This window comes from Drepanopeziza brunnea (genome assembly GCF_022702325.1).
Source record: "Drepanopeziza brunnea f. sp. 'multigermtubi' strain 214-2 chromosome Unknown ctg2, whole genome shotgun sequence".
NCBI lineage: Eukaryota > Fungi > Ascomycota > Leotiomycetes > Helotiales > Drepanopezizaceae > Drepanopeziza > Drepanopeziza brunnea.
The window spans coordinates 1,747,926-1,764,380 of record NW_027094065.1 but is presented as its reverse complement, the minus strand read 5'-3'; the positions used below and the strand labels follow the sequence as shown (position 1 = coordinate 1,764,380).

The 16,455-nt window shown below is 49.4% G+C and overlaps 5 protein-coding genes across 5 annotated transcripts; 2 read left to right on the top strand and 3 right to left on the bottom strand.

Moving 5' to 3' along the window:
• Positions 1-530: 530 nt before the first annotated feature.
• Positions 531-2,836, bottom strand: L3040_001654 (uncharacterized protein; the record flags this gene model as incomplete). Its single annotated transcript, XM_007294330.2, has 3 exons — positions 531-2,548; positions 2,596-2,721; positions 2,770-2,836. 3 exons carry the CDS (start codon positions 2,834-2,836, stop codon positions 531-533), a joined length of 2,211 nt encoding a protein of 736 aa, XP_007294392.2.
• A 4,876-nt stretch (positions 2,837-7,712) lies between these two features.
• L3040_001653 (uncharacterized protein) lies at positions 7,713-8,381 on the top strand (the record flags this gene model as incomplete). Its single annotated transcript, XM_007294329.2, has 1 exon — positions 7,713-8,381. One exon carries the CDS (start codon positions 7,713-7,715, stop codon positions 8,379-8,381), a length of 669 nt encoding a protein of 222 aa, XP_007294391.2.
• Positions 8,382-9,049: 668 nt separating this feature from the next.
• Positions 9,050-10,634, bottom strand: L3040_001652 (uncharacterized protein; the record flags this gene model as incomplete). The annotated part of the gene is made up of 6 exons (XM_007294328.2): positions 9,050-9,062; positions 9,114-9,333; positions 9,384-9,540; positions 9,591-10,019; positions 10,069-10,467; positions 10,623-10,634. The coding sequence occupies 6 exons, from the start codon at positions 10,632-10,634 to the stop codon at positions 9,050-9,052; spliced, it is 1,230 nt and encodes a 409-aa protein (XP_007294390.2).
• A 676-nt stretch (positions 10,635-11,310) lies between these two features.
• Positions 11,311-14,174, top strand: L3040_001651 (uncharacterized protein; the record flags this gene model as incomplete). Its single annotated transcript, XM_007294327.2, has 2 exons — positions 11,311-11,393; positions 11,444-14,174. 2 exons carry the CDS (start codon positions 11,311-11,313, stop codon positions 14,172-14,174), a joined length of 2,814 nt encoding a protein of 937 aa, XP_007294389.2.
• Positions 14,175-14,669: 495 nt separating this feature from the next.
• On the bottom strand, positions 14,670-16,416 carry L3040_001650 (uncharacterized protein; the record flags this gene model as incomplete). Its single annotated transcript, XM_066156840.1, has 5 exons — positions 14,670-15,225; positions 15,366-16,080; positions 16,148-16,169; positions 16,237-16,250; positions 16,362-16,416. The coding sequence occupies 5 exons, from the start codon at positions 16,414-16,416 to the stop codon at positions 14,670-14,672; spliced, it is 1,362 nt and encodes a 453-aa protein (XP_066012852.1).
• Between the last annotated feature and the right edge of the window lie 39 nt (positions 16,417-16,455).

The following is a 16,455-nucleotide window of genomic DNA, read 5'->3' as shown; positions in this document are numbered from 1 at the left end:
TCAAGCGAGGCAATCTACTACATGCATAAAGTGAAGGTACAGAGGAATGAATGCCTTTCTGTCTATCCGGTTTCTTCATTATTTACATTATTCTCGGTCTCATCTACCTAGCTATCTACGAATAAACATTCTCCTCTCCTCTCCGCACCTCTTCCCTTCCCTTCCCTCGAATGACAGACCGTCCAGATCCGCACAGAGATGCATGCATGAGCAAATTTATATACAGAAATAGGAAGGGTATATCAAACAACAATATTAACAGATCCTCGGGATTCGAAAACTTGAGAAAATCTAACACTAGATGACAAGTTTGAAAAAGAGCAGCCGCGCCAGAAGGGTATAGGTAGCAAGAAGCAAAACAGCCGCGCCTATGCAAGGTAGCAAAACTGGTGACAGATGCAAAACCACTACTGTCAAGTGCGAAACCCTAGGATTTTGGCCACTAGCAAGGAGGAGGCCGTTTCTTTTAGCTTTGTCGGATCGAGGTATGGTGTAGGCGTTCCTCGCTCGCTCTGGTTCTCTCCATTCTCTCACATCATCATCAACCTGGTCGTCCTCCTCTCCATCCTGTTCGTTTCTCCCCATCTTCCCCCAGGGCCCAGCGACCTTCCCTGCTGTGCCCTCCTGAAAGCATCCTTTTCGCAAAATGCTCTGCCATTAATCTCAAAATAATCGTTCTTTAGACTTCGCCTGCAGTCCGCACATGTCAGACAACTCGGATGGAACTTCTCTCTTCTCTCGCTTTCCAGGTACTGTCCTTCGATACCGCGGTCACAGGATTTGCAAACGCTGCCGTTGAGCTTGTGGTAGTGGCGCTCGCAATAGGGCGCATCATCGATCACGTAGAAGGTAGCAGTTTGGAAGGGCTCGAAGCAGGTGGCGCAGACGAAGCAGTGTTTGTGGTAGCGGCCTGTGAGGCGGCCATCGGCTGATGAGACGGATCTGCCCTTGATGGGGAGACTGCAGCCTTTGCAGTTACCCTTCGAGCTGGCTGGACGCTTACCCGTATCAGGATGTGCAGATGGCAAGGAGCCACTGCTGTTTGCTGTTGAAGGTCGTTGGTGAGGATGCCCAAACGGCGAGGGGGGGCGTCTTTGGGCTAGTGGTGCTGGGGAGAGAGAACGATTGGTATTTGCCGTTGAGAACTGATGAAAATTAGACTCTTGGGGTCGGCTTCTATCAGGTGACGATGGACGTCTTTGAGTCAGCGGTGCTGGGGAGAGAGAACGATTGGTATTTGATGTGGAGGGTCGTGGAATTGCGGGCTCCCCAGGTCGGACTTCAAAGGGTGACGGAAGACGTTTTGTGAGTGGCGCCGGAGAGAGACGGCCTTTTCCTTGTTGGATTGCCAGGTCCATGAGCATAGACGGCGACAAGTTACCCGGCCTATCTTTTGTTTTGTTAGGAATTGTCCTTATATTCCTCGAGGGCGAAGGCGGAAGGTTGGGCAAGTTCTTTGGTTCCAGATCAGATATTGAATTCTCCAAGTCGGCTATCAGGTGATCCATTTTTAGACCATCAGCTGGCTGCCGGCGTACGGATCGCGGTGGACTCGAGTGGGAGCTTGCTTTGCTAAGGTCGCTGTAGCCGGAACTATTCGATGACGAAGACTCGTTTGACGTGTGGTATGGGTTGTTGATGCCAAATTCTGCGGCTAGATTGAGGTTTGATGGTGCAAGAGGTTTATCGCCTAGTCTGGAGTCTTGTCGAGGCCTGATCAGACTTACTCCTTGTGGCGGTGGAGCTCTTGAGCGATCCGGGCCCGACATGGAAGGCTTCTTCATTGTCGTCGCGGGCGGGCCTGGTCGCCCGCCATCATTCGAGGGGTGGTGCGATCGCGGGTCCGAAGGTCCTCTGAAGAGCTCGTCTTGGCTGTCATTCCGTGGGGGGAACGCCTGAGATCTGTTCTCGTGGGTGAGAGGCTCTCTCTGGCCATCATCCCCGAGTGGTGCACCGAAGCCACCATATCCTTTCTTTCTTGGTTGTCTGGGGGCCACGATGCCGGATCTCGAACCATGCGAGCTATGCGTGTCATTCGTGGAGGTCCGAGAATGACCTCCAGGTCCTCCAGTTGCAGACGGATGTGCTACACTTTCTCCCACTGTATAAATCTTATTGGACAGTGTAATATCTGCCAAACTCCCAGAAGTTCCATTTTCCCTGTAGCCTGGGCTACTCGGTATTCGCCCGTCAAACGGACCCGGGGCGATAGTATCCATCCTCTGAAGAAGACCACCAACAGTCACCGTCCTTGGACTGACAGGCGCATAAATGCTGTCTGGAGTACCCTTTCCACTGCTTCCACCACTTTTTTCATTTCTCGGCGATACCAACGCCGGACTTCTGAAAGGAGAAAACGAAGAATCCATGTTGGACGAAAGGGATTCGGGTGATGGCGATGCTCTCGGTATAGTTAAAGTTGTACTTCGCAAGCCGTGGTAGGATCCGAACGGTGCTCTTTGGCCATCACCGGGTGACATGGGCGAGGCACCTGGAGATGGCGATGTGCTGACTGGTGTCAACTCGTCGTGCCTATAATATTGACGGTCTAGTATGTTAGCACTTTCTCAATGTGTATTGAATAGGGCTGCATACTGGCTGCATGAGTATCTACTTTCGGCGGTAATGCGCGCCCCGGCTTCAGATATCTCGCGCCATCTTTCGCATTCTGCTTGGATGACATTCGGTCAAAGATGCCATGAGATTCTGGAGGAGGCGTCGCTGCTATCGTTAGCTTTTGAACACTCGAAAGGTACCATGTTAACATACATCCTTTCGTCGGTGAATGTGGTACATCTGGCCCTGGTGGCACTTCTCGCGGCAATTCTCGTGGCATTTCTCGTGCTGGTTCAGGGCTTCCACAGACATGATCTCCCATGTGGAAGATCTCGATATCTTTCGCGCACATGGAACATTTTATCGTTGGCAGATAACTCAAAGGTCGTTCGTTGTATGCCATCCTTCGTCGACCTCTCTGCCTCGAGACCTTCGGTCATTCAAGGCAAAATCACGAAAACATGCGGCAGTGCCGTCCCTGATGCAGCGTTGCGCTTTCTCCTGGATTCTTTCTATCCAAGCGTGGTTGACTGAGCGCTTCCTTCTTCTACCAGAGGGCACCCTTATGATCGATCGATTTCCCCCCCAAACACGGCAGGCAGAGTTTGATGCTGGTCGAGCTGGCAGATCGGATGGCAAGCCTGATGTTGTCTCTTTTGGTTCGTCCGACAGGAGGGAGGGAGTCGCGCTGGGTCGTTCGTGGGAGAAGAATGGGATGGATGTGCGCTGGGCGGATCTAGCTGGCGAGATGGAACGACCGACTGGCCAGGCTGTTGCACCTTGCCTGGAGGAAAGCTGGAACGAAGGGTAGAGGGAGAGAAACGTGTCGGGATTCCAGGGAGTGGGAGTGGAGGGAGTGGAGGGAGTGGTGGGAGTGGTGGGAGTGGTGGGAGTGGTAGGAGTAGTGGGAGACGTCGGAGGTATGTAGGGACTGAAACAATGCGTTGTTGGAGGCTGCCCAGGCCTATCTATTAATCCGGACGGGAATCCAAGCTTCATCTCCCCTGGTACTTACAGACTGGTACAGTAAGTAGCTCAGGGGCTGAACGGGCGCCGGGCCGTAATAGGGTCAAGTGCAATTTCTCATAATTGAGGTCTGCATATTAATCAAAAGACCCACTCCATTTATAGAAGATATCGTACAGTAGTTATGCTTCATTTTGGAAGTTATGCGGTCGACGCTTACAAGGTCGATCGATGGATATATCCTATCTTCATCTCTCCCTTATCCTGCCTGCATAGTATTCGTCTCTGAGTGGTACTTTTCGATATACAGTCAGTCATGGTGGATCCCTCACCCCCCCCTTTCAACAGTCTCTATAAGTACTATACATCCGTAACCGCCGAGATGATAGTCGGCTGCCTCATCTCAACCAACAAGCGAAATCTGAGTACTGGACGGGCGATGATGCCGTTTTTGTCTTGGGCGTTAAAGTTTCTTTATCAGACTGAGACTGAGACTGAGACTGACCGAACGACCGACGGACGGACCGACGGAATGTATAGAGTAACTCTGTATGGAGGAGACGAATACTGCTTCGACATCTATAATTATGGTCCTAGCTCATTCAGTACAACACGATCTCGCTCTTCATAACACGTAGTATATCGAACTATAACTTTTGATTTTGCTAAAACCCGTATCCGTACGTCGCTAAAGACAACCAGCCTTTCCAAAGGATCTATAAGATTTATGCCCGCGCGCACGCTTGGGCCTTCATCAGTCGTCCACTCAACGTAGAAATTTATCGACAATTGAATACCTACCGGTAGCTACATACCTAGCCAGCTCAATTGTGCAATCGTGGTGATGATGAGGCCGTACGTTGCTAAACCCACCGTTCACTTACTTACTTCTCTTGCCTGTGCGAAACCCCTATGAGCTCCAAGTACAGCTAGCTAAGCTACCACTACAAATATTCAGAACAAGGTCCGTCGTCTATCCGCCTTTACTTACGGCCTTTGCTTTAAGGTACGGTTATCTGCAGAGAATTCGACTAAAATAGATGCGGTACTTACGATAGGTGCATAGCTGCTGGTAGGTGATCCCCCGCATCCCCCACATCCAAGGTGAAACGGTACCTATTTTGCTTCAATCTACTCGACCCTAGCTCTCTCCCAAGAGCGACCTGCATATTTCCTCTTGTGATAACTGGTTTTCTATCTCATGCTTTTTTCACTCTCTTGCCGATAGTAGCAGTACGTAGAAGTAGTACTAGTAGGTAGTAATCGTCGGCTCAGACTGAAAGGATGTAACGAGGCCCACCTAAGCGAGCCGACGATTATTGATTTACGTAGTACGTCGGGCGGGTACGGTATCCAAAACGCAATGCTTGGACCCTGTGGACCTCCCATGGGGCACGGCGACGTGCTAAGTAGAGGAATTATATACAAAGTACTATTCAATCGAGCTCTCTTGCCGATAAGAGCGTGTGGCGGGGACGTTTCCTGGTGTTGGATAGGTACCTAGTTAGGTCGGTAGGTAATAATAGATGGATTTTGGAGCCGAGTTGACTCACTGAGTTATCCTAATTTTAGAGTCAGCACCAAGGCCAAAAGTCTGGTAAGGTGGACAAACTCAGAAGCTAATCATTGACCTAATCGTCGGTTGCCTTGAGTATACTTGTAAAAAATCGGCACTACAGGATACTTTCATCGACGCACAACAACCATTAATAGAAACAATAGTATGAGAAAATATCTAAATGCTTGGAAAATATGGCTTTACAAATGTATCTCATATATATAAAGATTTATCTATTCACTGCAAGTCAAAACACTGCGATGTAGTGAAAATATGGCTTAAAACCGTCCCAAGAAATCAAATATTACCTATCCGTCTCGAATATCCTAGCAATTACATATATATGTATATATAGATCGACAAGAAACTATCGATTCTATTTCACCGCCACAGGCAATAATTACTAAATGAACGTTGGTGTGTAAAAAATCTAGTCTTAAAAAAAGAAGTCCGATTTTCGTATTCCTCGCCTATTTCCAGTATTTACACGGCTACGCCTAGGTAGTCAGCGCACGGATGGAACAACTCTATATAATTAGAACTTTATCAATTGATTATTATTAAACTCGATGAACTCAATGACATGCATATTTTTATACAAGGAAGATTACGATATACGTAGTAGTCAGTGGTTTATTTTCTATCGATTTTATAAAGGCCAATAGTAGGTGTTCCGGGCTGCTTGCTGAGTATACCGCTTTGGTCGTGCCAGGTGGGATTTTTTTTTAAAAGAAAAAATCCAAGGTAATGATGATACTTGACGTCGCAAGAAGGGCCCCAAAAGTTGCGACGTCAAGTTCCCACATATTAATCGACGATTATGACCCATCGACCTGCGTGGGGGGGTTTTTTTTCTTCCGATTTATCATCTCGATCGGCGGATACTACCTCGGTACAGGCCTGAGTATTACCCCTCGAGGGTGCCTCAAAAGTGTAGTCTCCACTTTAATCCCCCTGGTTACACTACCTTACACTCGAGGGGTAATACTTACGCCTGGGACGTAGTACTACGTATATTTGGCTTATCAGTCTGCATATCGTTCTGCTTCGAAGCTACCGGTACTACTAATTCCGTGCTCTGGCCTCTACTGTGAGCTGACGTCATAGGGTTAAGTACCTACCTACGTATACAACTACTACGTACTACGTATGTTGTGTCCTGCACTATAATTGTGCATCCGTAAACCATCAGGACAAATACTACTAAGTTCTTGATTATAAATATCAATCCTCTTCGAAGCGCGGGCCGAAACCTTCCATATTGAATTAGCTTTTAGTTCAGATAACTAAGCAAATCGATTGAGCCTTCGAGGTACCTTTTTGTAAATAAACCCAATTCATTAATTGTGGGCTGAACTATGATGTTTACGCAGGTTGAATTTTCCGGTGATGGACGTCGCTTATCCCATTGGAAGATGGATGTTACCGGAACTGAAGGCGGTTTATTCTTGATTCGGTAGGAGGGATTGTTTATTGGTGAGAAGAGGCGGGCTCGCTCAATTAAAGCCAAGTTGTAAGTACTGCCGGCGGCTAACGGCGCAGGGGAATTCATCTAGGGCAGTTGAAACATTCCTAGACCACGAATCGTTTGAAGCGCCGGCCGGGTGTTGAGAGTTAATCGGAGAGGAGATACCGTATGAGACTGACTGTACGTAATTGTGAAGAAGGGCGTGGATCGAAGCGCTAATGTCTCTCTCCCTTCCTTTCTTTCTGGTGGTCCGACCTCGTCTCAATGTGGAGCACGAATGTACTTACTTACTACGCAAGTGCAATTTATAAGCTCCAACCCTAATTCTAGTTGGCTTCATCGAAGTTTTCCATCCTTCCTTACTTCATGGATTTAATTCATGCCAACTAGAGAGCAAACCTGGTCCGGCCTCGAACTATCTCGATAATCGACACCGATATACGTTACTTACGTTATAACTTATTATTACGGCTTTCCCTTCGATATAAGACTCTATCTTTTCTGCGATCTATTCTATTTATAAAAAAAAGCATAGTCGAAAGAAGCTGCGCTGCACCAACTTGACTTGCTTTTAAAAGGCTTCTAAAGATTGTAGAACAACGCGGGATCAAAACCCGGTGCTATTTGAAAAGAAAATTTTCGTTAAGGTGGTTTCCACTTTCGATTAGAAAGTACTTTGTATATAATTTCTCTACTTAGCACGTCACCGCACCCTATGGGAGGTCCTAGGGCGGCAGGCAAAGCCTGCCACCCGCCCGACGTTAATAAATACAACAACAACAACGATGACGACGACAGCAACATAGAAACACGGAGACTATGGAGTACCTGATGCAGTACTCAGCCATGTCTCAGCGTAGGCTATCCAGGTTATGGAACAACATTCGCTTCGTCTTTGAGCCAGGTAGGTAGCCTTTCAAAAAAAAAAAAAAAAAAAAAAAAAAACAAGGACAAAAATGTTCTATTCATGACGAGACAACAAACACAAGAACAAGGCCAATCACAACAAGGATAAGAGCAGCTTCCGAAATCCTCAGATGCTGTATATACACTTGCCTTGGAAAGCTTAGCGACATGGCTATACGTGAGACACAGACGACAATCATCTCCCACTTCGTCAAGGTACAACCACAGACATATACACACACTCGAGTACCAGGCATCATGAAGAACACACACACCACCCTACCCGTCTGGTTCCCAGAAAGAGAACCACGAGTCTGCATCATCTTCTGGCTGTTGAACAGCTGCGGCTGCGTCCGCAACAGCGACCACGACATCGCCCTCCACACCTCGCCATGCAAGCAGCGAATCGCCGGCCGGCCGTGGAAGAAGTGCCAAGAGCCCCAGAAGAAACTCTGGGCCTGGGAAGACCAGCCCTGTGCCGACTGCGCAGCCATCCCCTTGAGAATCACCATCGAGCCCGAAACCCCGCGGCCACGGAGCCCGGACCCGGGCCCAGAGAGCTGGGTCATGCTGCAAGGAGACAGCGAATCCCCAGTCGCGCAAGGCACCGAGACGCTGTGGACCGAGATCCCGAACGGCCAGTCGCCGAGCGGCTTCAGACGCATGTGGAGCGAGTCGAACCGGCCGGGCGCGAGCCCTGCGCCGACGGCCGAACATGTCAAGCTGCTCATCAAAATCCAGCGAGGGAAGCGCGCCGAGGCGGCACGCAGACGCTCGGCGGTCATTGAGGCTGCGTTCGAGAGCTACGCTGCTCGGGAACGTGCTCGAGACCCGGCACTGGTCATCATGCCTCCACGGGTGTTCAAAGACCGTGACGAGATGCCGTTGAATGTGGCGGCTGGCCTTCCCGCAAATGCGAGATGGTAGACGCACCGCAAATGCTTGAGGTGCCGGGTAGGGGGAGGGGGAAAGAGACTGACTGACATGAGAGGAGCCTGCCAAAGGTAAGAGATGTGCTTGGACTTGATCGCATGGCGTGCTTGAAAGTTCCTGATTGCTGACTTTGACTTACTCGCTTGTACTGTTTACAGCGGGAGAGCGAGGGGTTCCCGCCTTGTTGACCTTATGCCTGCTTGCCTGCCTGTGCGAGGCACCTTTGAAATTGATTTGATATCCAAAAAACGAGTCCCATCATCGATTTAAAGTGACTAAAACAGTGATAATCCAAATCTCGGCTCTTATGGCTTCTACCTGAGGTCAGAAGGACTTGAAATAATCAATAGCCGATAATAGCGAATCCCAGGGAGATTTCTGTCTTGGCCTGTAGGCATATAAATCATCGGCTGCGATAAATATTGAATACCAGCGGTCATGTTCTTACACACGCATGGGCGTAAGCCGAAATGGCAAGGCTAAACCCCTTTTCACACCTGCATAGCCTCGCTTGTAGTTCCAATTATGGAAGTACACGTTGCTCGTTATTCGTATCCGCAAGTTATTTCGCTGCGCTTCACTCTAGACTACGTTTTCTCGCACCAAACGAAGAGCATCCAAGCTCTTTCAGACCGCCATGCCACCCTCTCCTCCCAGCATCATCAAACTTCTCGCCTGAATCTCAGTTAGTGTCGATTCGCCAACTCTCTAAAGCTGCTGGCTCACCAAACCGGTTCACGCTTCTGAACCGACGGGGTGCTGATGACAGCGTTTCGATCCGCAAAAGGATCATTCTCGTCTTCCTCCTCAACATCGTCTTCATCTTCTTCGGGTTGCGGAATGACAGGCCTTGGTGGTTTTCTTGGCGGTGGCGGTGCACGCTTGCCAATAGATAGACCTGCGAGTTGCTGAGCTGCTTCATTTTCTTTACCCTTTTCGGACATCACTATCATTATATTAGCCATATGGAGAAAGAACCTTCTCTGTTACCTGTACCTTTATACATGTGTTGTTGGGTGGCTAACTCGTCATCAGAATCGCTGTCGGCATCAATAGAACGATCAAGCTGCTCAAACGTCATGAGAGCCTCGACAAGCTGGTCGTTAGCATTCAGCAGAGACCCAAGATACTCGTCTCCGGGAACAAGTTGGATCTGAGATCAATTCAGTACAGACAACGTTCAATCAAATGACTTGCACTTACGTATCGCAAAATCTGACGCCGGAGTGCCTTGCAAACGTCGAACTCACGTTGAACATTCTCGTTTTCTGAAACTTGCTCTCGTTCGCGGTTGACCGTTCTCAAGGCATTCAGCAAGTTTGTAGATGCAATAGACGAGTCGGCAATATTCTCCTTCATTTTACCTTTCTCCGCCTCGAGGTTGAAAGTCTTCGCGTTTTTCTTTTTCTTGTCCTTCTTCGCTTTTTTATCATTGGCGTGAGATGACATCAGCGGTATGTGAGCAAAGCTTGGTTTTGAACTTTTGCTGGATTGACCAAGTGAGGTTTGACGAGCATGAGTTACTGGAGCAGGAGTTTCCTCTTCGTCATCTTCGTCTTCGAATGGGTTTTCGGTCTCTTTCAGCACCTTCGACTTTTCCTGAGTGACCATCTGCTTACGACGAGGCAGTTGCTGACTCTCTATTAGCCAGTCCTCTGGGCAGCTGCGAAGATCAGTCTACCTTGTAAAGACCCGCAATTTGCTCAAGCCCACGAACATTCTTGTACTCCACTGCCCATTGTCTGAAGAGCTCCATGCATTTGTTTTTAACCTGAGGGTCAGAAAGATCGGAGCTTCCACACACACGGAGACGTTCCAACAACATTTCATCAGCAAAGGTTCGCTGGAAACGTGCCCCTGCATTTGAGATCAGACCATCCAGAAGGGTGAGAGCTCGAATCTGTTGATGTACATTGCCGTACTTTAGCTTCTTCCGAATGGAGCGGGCAGCTTCTGCTGGACCTGTTGCTTGAAGCGTGATGGCCTCTACCAGGCCTGGAATTCCGGCAAGATCATCTGCCTCGTGGCTCCCACTTGTGAGATTCTCGACCGCAACGGTCACCGCCGAGTACGGTTTTTTCTGTAAATTATTTGATCAGCCTTGTTCCAGCCTGATATTGTAATTCTATAGAACGCCCTGACCCTTCATAGGTATCTTGACGGCAACATAGGCAACAGGTAACGTTGGGCAGAAATCGAACAACATGTACAGTGTCGAGAAGAAAAAAGACGTACGTTTGAGAACATGGGACTTTCTTATTATTCTTGCAAACGATGAACTGGTTTCCCGTGGTGAGTTGTATTCAGGCTCCTCGATAGGAAGCCGTCCTACCTAGCTAGGTATCTAGGTTGATAACCATCCAACGAGACTCGGGCTCTCGATCCGATCAATGGGAGGCCAAGACTCAAGCTGTGGCTAATTTCGCGAGCCTCCGTATGAAAAGGAGAACTATAGGCTGCCGACAGAAGGATGGGTTTATTTGTTGCTGCTCTTTTTCAAAGCGAGGGCCAAGGCCGGGGGTGGGTAGTCGTCGTCGTTAACGTGACTTGTGAAAGCCGAAATTTTTGGGGTGTTGTATATTGAGGCTTGGTTCAGAATATCAATATTGCCCTGGATCTGTTGTATTCAAAGAATGTGAATTAGAAGTATGGAAGACCGGAGGCGATGGGGACATGTCCCATGTAGGTTGGAGGGAAAGAATGAATGCCCGGTTCTGAGTCATGCATGTGACCGCATTGCCGAGAGCTTCAGCCTTGTCTTGCCCTTTCCACTTCTTCGGGCTTGCTGGCGTGCGCCTCTCTCTCTCTCGGGCCTAGGCGTCGGCATCCATCAATACCTACATAGATACTGCATGACACGATTGACCAGCGTCTGCCGAGCGGCACAGCCATAAGGTCGGGAGGTGCAGGGAATTCACACAGGATGTCGACATCTCAAGGCCGGGATAAGGTGGAGGAGGAGATGCAGCAGGTAGCGGCATCAGCATTGACCTCGACCTCGACCTCGTGCGTATGTTTACTGCTGGCTTACCCATCAACTAATGTGTACGCTGCAGAGATGGAAATTCATGTGGGGCGCTATCAGCATTTACACCTGTCAACGCAAATCGAGCTTCCATTGAATTTATCAGTCCGTTGACGACACCCCAGGAAACCCGAGTGGGACAAGACATCCCCGAGGAGCCAGCACTCAAACGGAGGAAGGGGGGAGCTGCGCAGGCGAACAAAGGGCGTGCTGTTTCGATAGCACAAGTGTGGCAATATAGGGACGAAGGGGATGTCGTGGCTCACAATGCAGGGGCCGATTTCCAGGCATCCTTCCCCAAGAGAAAAAAGTCAGCACCAGCCAAACGCTCCAAGGCTGCCCCAGGACAATCAGAGAAGCTCGATCAAGTGTGCGGTCAAGATGGCCCAACTTCGTCGTCTATGCAGGACTCTGAATACCGCGGCCAGCAACAGGGTTCTCGGATGATAACGCGTCCTGATTCAGGAACACGGCTCACGAAAAGAGCGGTGTCTTTGAAGGCACAGAACCCAAAATTCAAGCCGGGTCCATTCCGCAATAGTGTGATTACAAAACCGTCAGTATCTCGCGAAGGCTATGGGCTCGTCACAAAGCCTGTTACCATACTCCAGGGGTGGACAAGCACAGAGGAGACTATGAAGTCGCTATCGAACGGAATATCAAAGACGACACTTGATAGGTTGACCGCCTTCAGATTTAGGCCAACTGCAGCTCTACCAAGCCCCGGCCATTCGCTTCCCCAGAGTGACCATGTGCCAGGGAACGAATCCGAAGAACTGTACGTCGGGGCACCTTTTTCACCACCGTCGATTGACGATGGACCGATTCCTAGCTATGACTCCATTTTCGATACATACCATCAGATGGACCAAGAAAATGAACCCATTGTTGTTCCTCAAGGAACTCAAGTTGAACAGTCGCAAAAGCCAATATGGGGCAATGAAACCGGCGGACACGCCAACTTTTGCAATAGCGCTTCATGGGACATCAGATCAAGTCGTGCAGCCGATGATATGTATCTTTTAAAACCACACGGTACCCCGGTTCCAATCAACTGCACCCCTAGCAAGCTTTTACAAAATGAAGAAGCCTCAAGGCTCTTCCCACTAGTGGCAAATGTTGGGCTTGAAATTCCGCAGCATGCCTCTGACTTCGGAGAACCCTCGTCAAGTGGTTTTCAAGCCTTGACGGGCCTAGAAGATGAAGCTCACGGCATACATCACAACAACAGGCTGCTTACCGATGCCCTTCTACCAGAGCACTCAAATCCAGAAGAAGCTCAAGACACTGATGGGTGCGGTATCAAACACAATTCGGATGATCCAGCCAAAGTCCAGGTCGATGTTGCAGGTTTCTCTTCGATTGAAGCAGATGATCCAGCCGAGGTTCCAGCATATCGCAAAACCTTCGATGACAACCAGCCTGTTTCTCGCCATCTCGCAGATCTAGAACAAGTTCAAGTTGAAGAATCCGACGCAGATGATTGCGAAATGGTACAGAGGGGCGGCCCTAACGACTATGACTTTGATGAGTTTGGAGGCGACGAGCTCGATGACGCTGATTTGCTCGCGATCACATCGGATCAAGCCATGCCAGAGACACGGCCTGAAGCTGAAATCAAGAATAGTTGTGGTGGCCTAGGAACCAGTGGGTTTCATGCCTCTGTTCCGGTCCATGCACCATCGACAGGGAGTCGCCAGGATCAGCCTACAATTCCCAAAACATTGCCAGAGATAATCGACCTAGATGACGAGTATCCATTGGAAGAAGGACTCGAGGAAGAAGACATGATTTCGCTGCCAGAGCATTTTAATGGGGTGGTAGAGAGCTTTCAAGCTCCTCCTAGTCTTCAATTTCCTTTCAGCGACGACTCGATTTCTGGGGAAGTATATGACAGATCTCTTCAATTCTCACCTCCAAAAAAGCGACCGTTATCTGCATCGCCTGGGAAACCGGCCGATGGGTCTTCTACTAACGCAAATAGTCCGAGTAAAGCCGGCAATACTGACCTCGTTCCAGGCGCTATGTACGAGGAGGACTGGTCTTTCATTCGATCGAACAACGTTGATGATTCTAACGCGCCTCCTATATCTGATCGTGCCACTGAAAGACATAGTGCTGTCAGTGCCGGCCAGGTTATAAAGCGCATAATATCTCTAGGACCCCAAAAACGGCGACTTCCATCAACCCCTACCAAGACTCAACAAGCTACTCAAAAATCCATTCTTGGCTTAACCATAGATGACAGCCGCGACTTCGAACCTCTCAAACCATTTGCTCGACCAGCTTTTCCTGATACGGTGGCTGACCGTTGTCCAATCACGGGCGTTTCGCCTCAATCCATCCTTCGGGTTTGCTTTCGAGTTGGTGAAATGTTCAAGGAAGGCGCTAGGTGCGATGCTCTTAAGCAGGACGTTGTCATTGAGCTATTCGCAAAAGTCACTTTCTCATCTCGTGAGCAAGGTACCACGAAGCAGCACTTCCAATTTGCGGACCTTTGGCATGACCGACCTCCTTTTCCTAACGGGATCCTGCCCAACTACAAGGGTACTGAGTTGGCCGAAAGTGAGAGCAGGGTTTTCGTCGATGCTGGGAAGCATATGATGGCAAGATGCATCGGAAGGTTGAAGAGGGACAAGAAAATGGTCACCGGTTGGCTGCTGGACATTATCAATATCCGGCCGACTGACTGGGAGGAGATCAAGTGGACGAAGAGAATTGTGAGTGCGGGTCTTGTAAAGTCCGAAAAGATGGGTGTATAAGGTCAGTGAAGGGAGGGTGCGACGGAGAGAGATGGTGTGCTATCTTTGCTATCATATCTTGCCAGCCATCCATTTGGCTGAACTGACATGTAGCACAACTAACCTCAAAGCTACCACCTATATCTTAGACAGCTTTTTGCAGATATTAAACGTACCTGGCTAGCGTATATCAAATGGAAAAAAATCTCTTAGCCAAGTAACCCAAGTCCAATCTTCTACAACGCCTGTTGTATTCAGCGAATTACCCCTTCCTGCCAACCATATTCTCGCCTTGATGCGGATGAGGCCGATGTGTCTTGGGGATCGCCTCAATAATAAACATCGCCGTCAACCAAGGTGTAGAAGCTTCGACTTTCTGTTCGCATCTGTGATGAATCTCCCAAATATTTGCCATGTGTTTGGGAACCCGAGGAGCAGCTATTGGCTATTACATCTCCGCTTGGAAACAGTAACTGCTGTGATATGTGAATCGTCAACCTTATTCATGCGTCCCCATTAGGTCATTGGCAGCTTGAGCCCTATGCCAAAGCTTGACATATCTCTAGGCTCAGCTCCCTCACTCGTCTCAAACTCCTTCGCAGCCCACTCCATCCTCGCTTTCCACATCCCCTCACCAGGCAACATGTCCACCAGCGTCCAGAACTGGCCTCTCGTCATCTGGGGGAGCCACCACACCTTATCCAAGATGCGGAGCAGCATGAAGAAATATCCCACGATGGTGAGGGTCCTCGGGTCCTTGGCCTCGAGCAGCTCCACGAACTTCGGCGGGACTTTGGTGGTGAACTTGAAGACGTACTCGCTCCGAGGGTTGTGGTACATGCATGTGAGCCACAAGACGCTGAGGTCGTAGGCGTGCAATGCTTCTGGGTCTGTGGTCTCCCGGTCCAGGTCTTGGAGGAGGAAGTCAAATACGGGGACCTTGTCGTGGTCGAGTTTTGGCGGGATTTGGTTAGTGCGTTCGTGCTCGAGCAGGGTCTTGAATTCCCCGTGGCTGAGATGGTTCCAGGAGGCGGTCGCTACCGCCCTGACGCCCTGCCATGGTTTGAACCAGCTACATAGACGACCGAGTGATCAGCAAACCGTACAAGAGGAATTTGGAGTGATACGGCGTAGGCAGTTACTACTCAGCAGTGATATTCCGGTGATGGACGAGAATGTAAAGAAAGTAAGGCTTTTCTTTTGATCACTCACTGTAGAGGGAGCCGAGCGTCTTCATTGGAAGATATATACTGCTCACTGCTGATGGTGGTAAACGCGATGAGGCAGGCAGTAGCGAAAGCCGTTTCCCCGTTGCTATCACCGATTCCCCTGTTGAGATCTGCTACGTGAGCTGATATTGCTCTTGTCATGTACGCGTGTGAGGCCTGCGAGAGTTTCCTATTCGTCGAGTCCAGGTTTCGAAGGCTGAAGGCTGAGAAGCCGAGGAGAGCATCCATGAGGTGCTCATTGGTGAGTGAGAGCCGGACAACCCAGTCGACATAGATGTTCCTTTTTGATGCCAGTTGATCTGTGGCCTGCCCGACTAAGCCTGTACCGATGAGTCTGAAATAAGTTTGTTCGCTCATGCTGACGAAGTGATGCATCAACCTATGCTCAAGGAGTCGATCAAAAGGCGTGTCCATGTGCGCTGGTAGCGAGAATCCATTTTGGGCTATCGAAATCTCCTCAGAGTGTTTGGACTGATTACCACGGGATGAGGTGACTTCCACTCTTCTAAGCAGCGTTGCGGTCGAGGGCGAGGACGGGGTTGACGTTGGCCCTGGCAAACAATGCAAAGAATTATGGAGTCTACGCTGCGGCGGTATCCTCACTGGCGGTATCCGCACCGGAGGTAGAGCCACCGGGAACCGCTTCTCTCTGGAGGGAGTGAAGTCGCATTCGAAGTTGTGTCGCTCGCAATTCAGACCTGGATCATGTATTAACATCAATTTAAACCCAGCTGATATTCAGATACGCTTTCCGTGGCAACTTACATGTTGGATGGGTTTCGTCACACTGCCGCCTGTCAGCAACTTACGGACTTCATCCCAACATCAAATGGATTGAAATGGTTAGGACGAACCTTTATTCGCCGTACTGAGATGAGATTCGTTAGCAGTCGACGACCGACCACGTCTGTGTGTGTGTGTGTATATATATATATATATCTACCTAGCTAGGTATACAGGATTCTGGACTGAGACTGACCTTTACATCGCTTGCATCCAAGCCGGGATTTTCGATGATGCCTGCGGCTCGCCATAACGATCCAGCACGATTCCAACTCAGAACGAGATGCGGT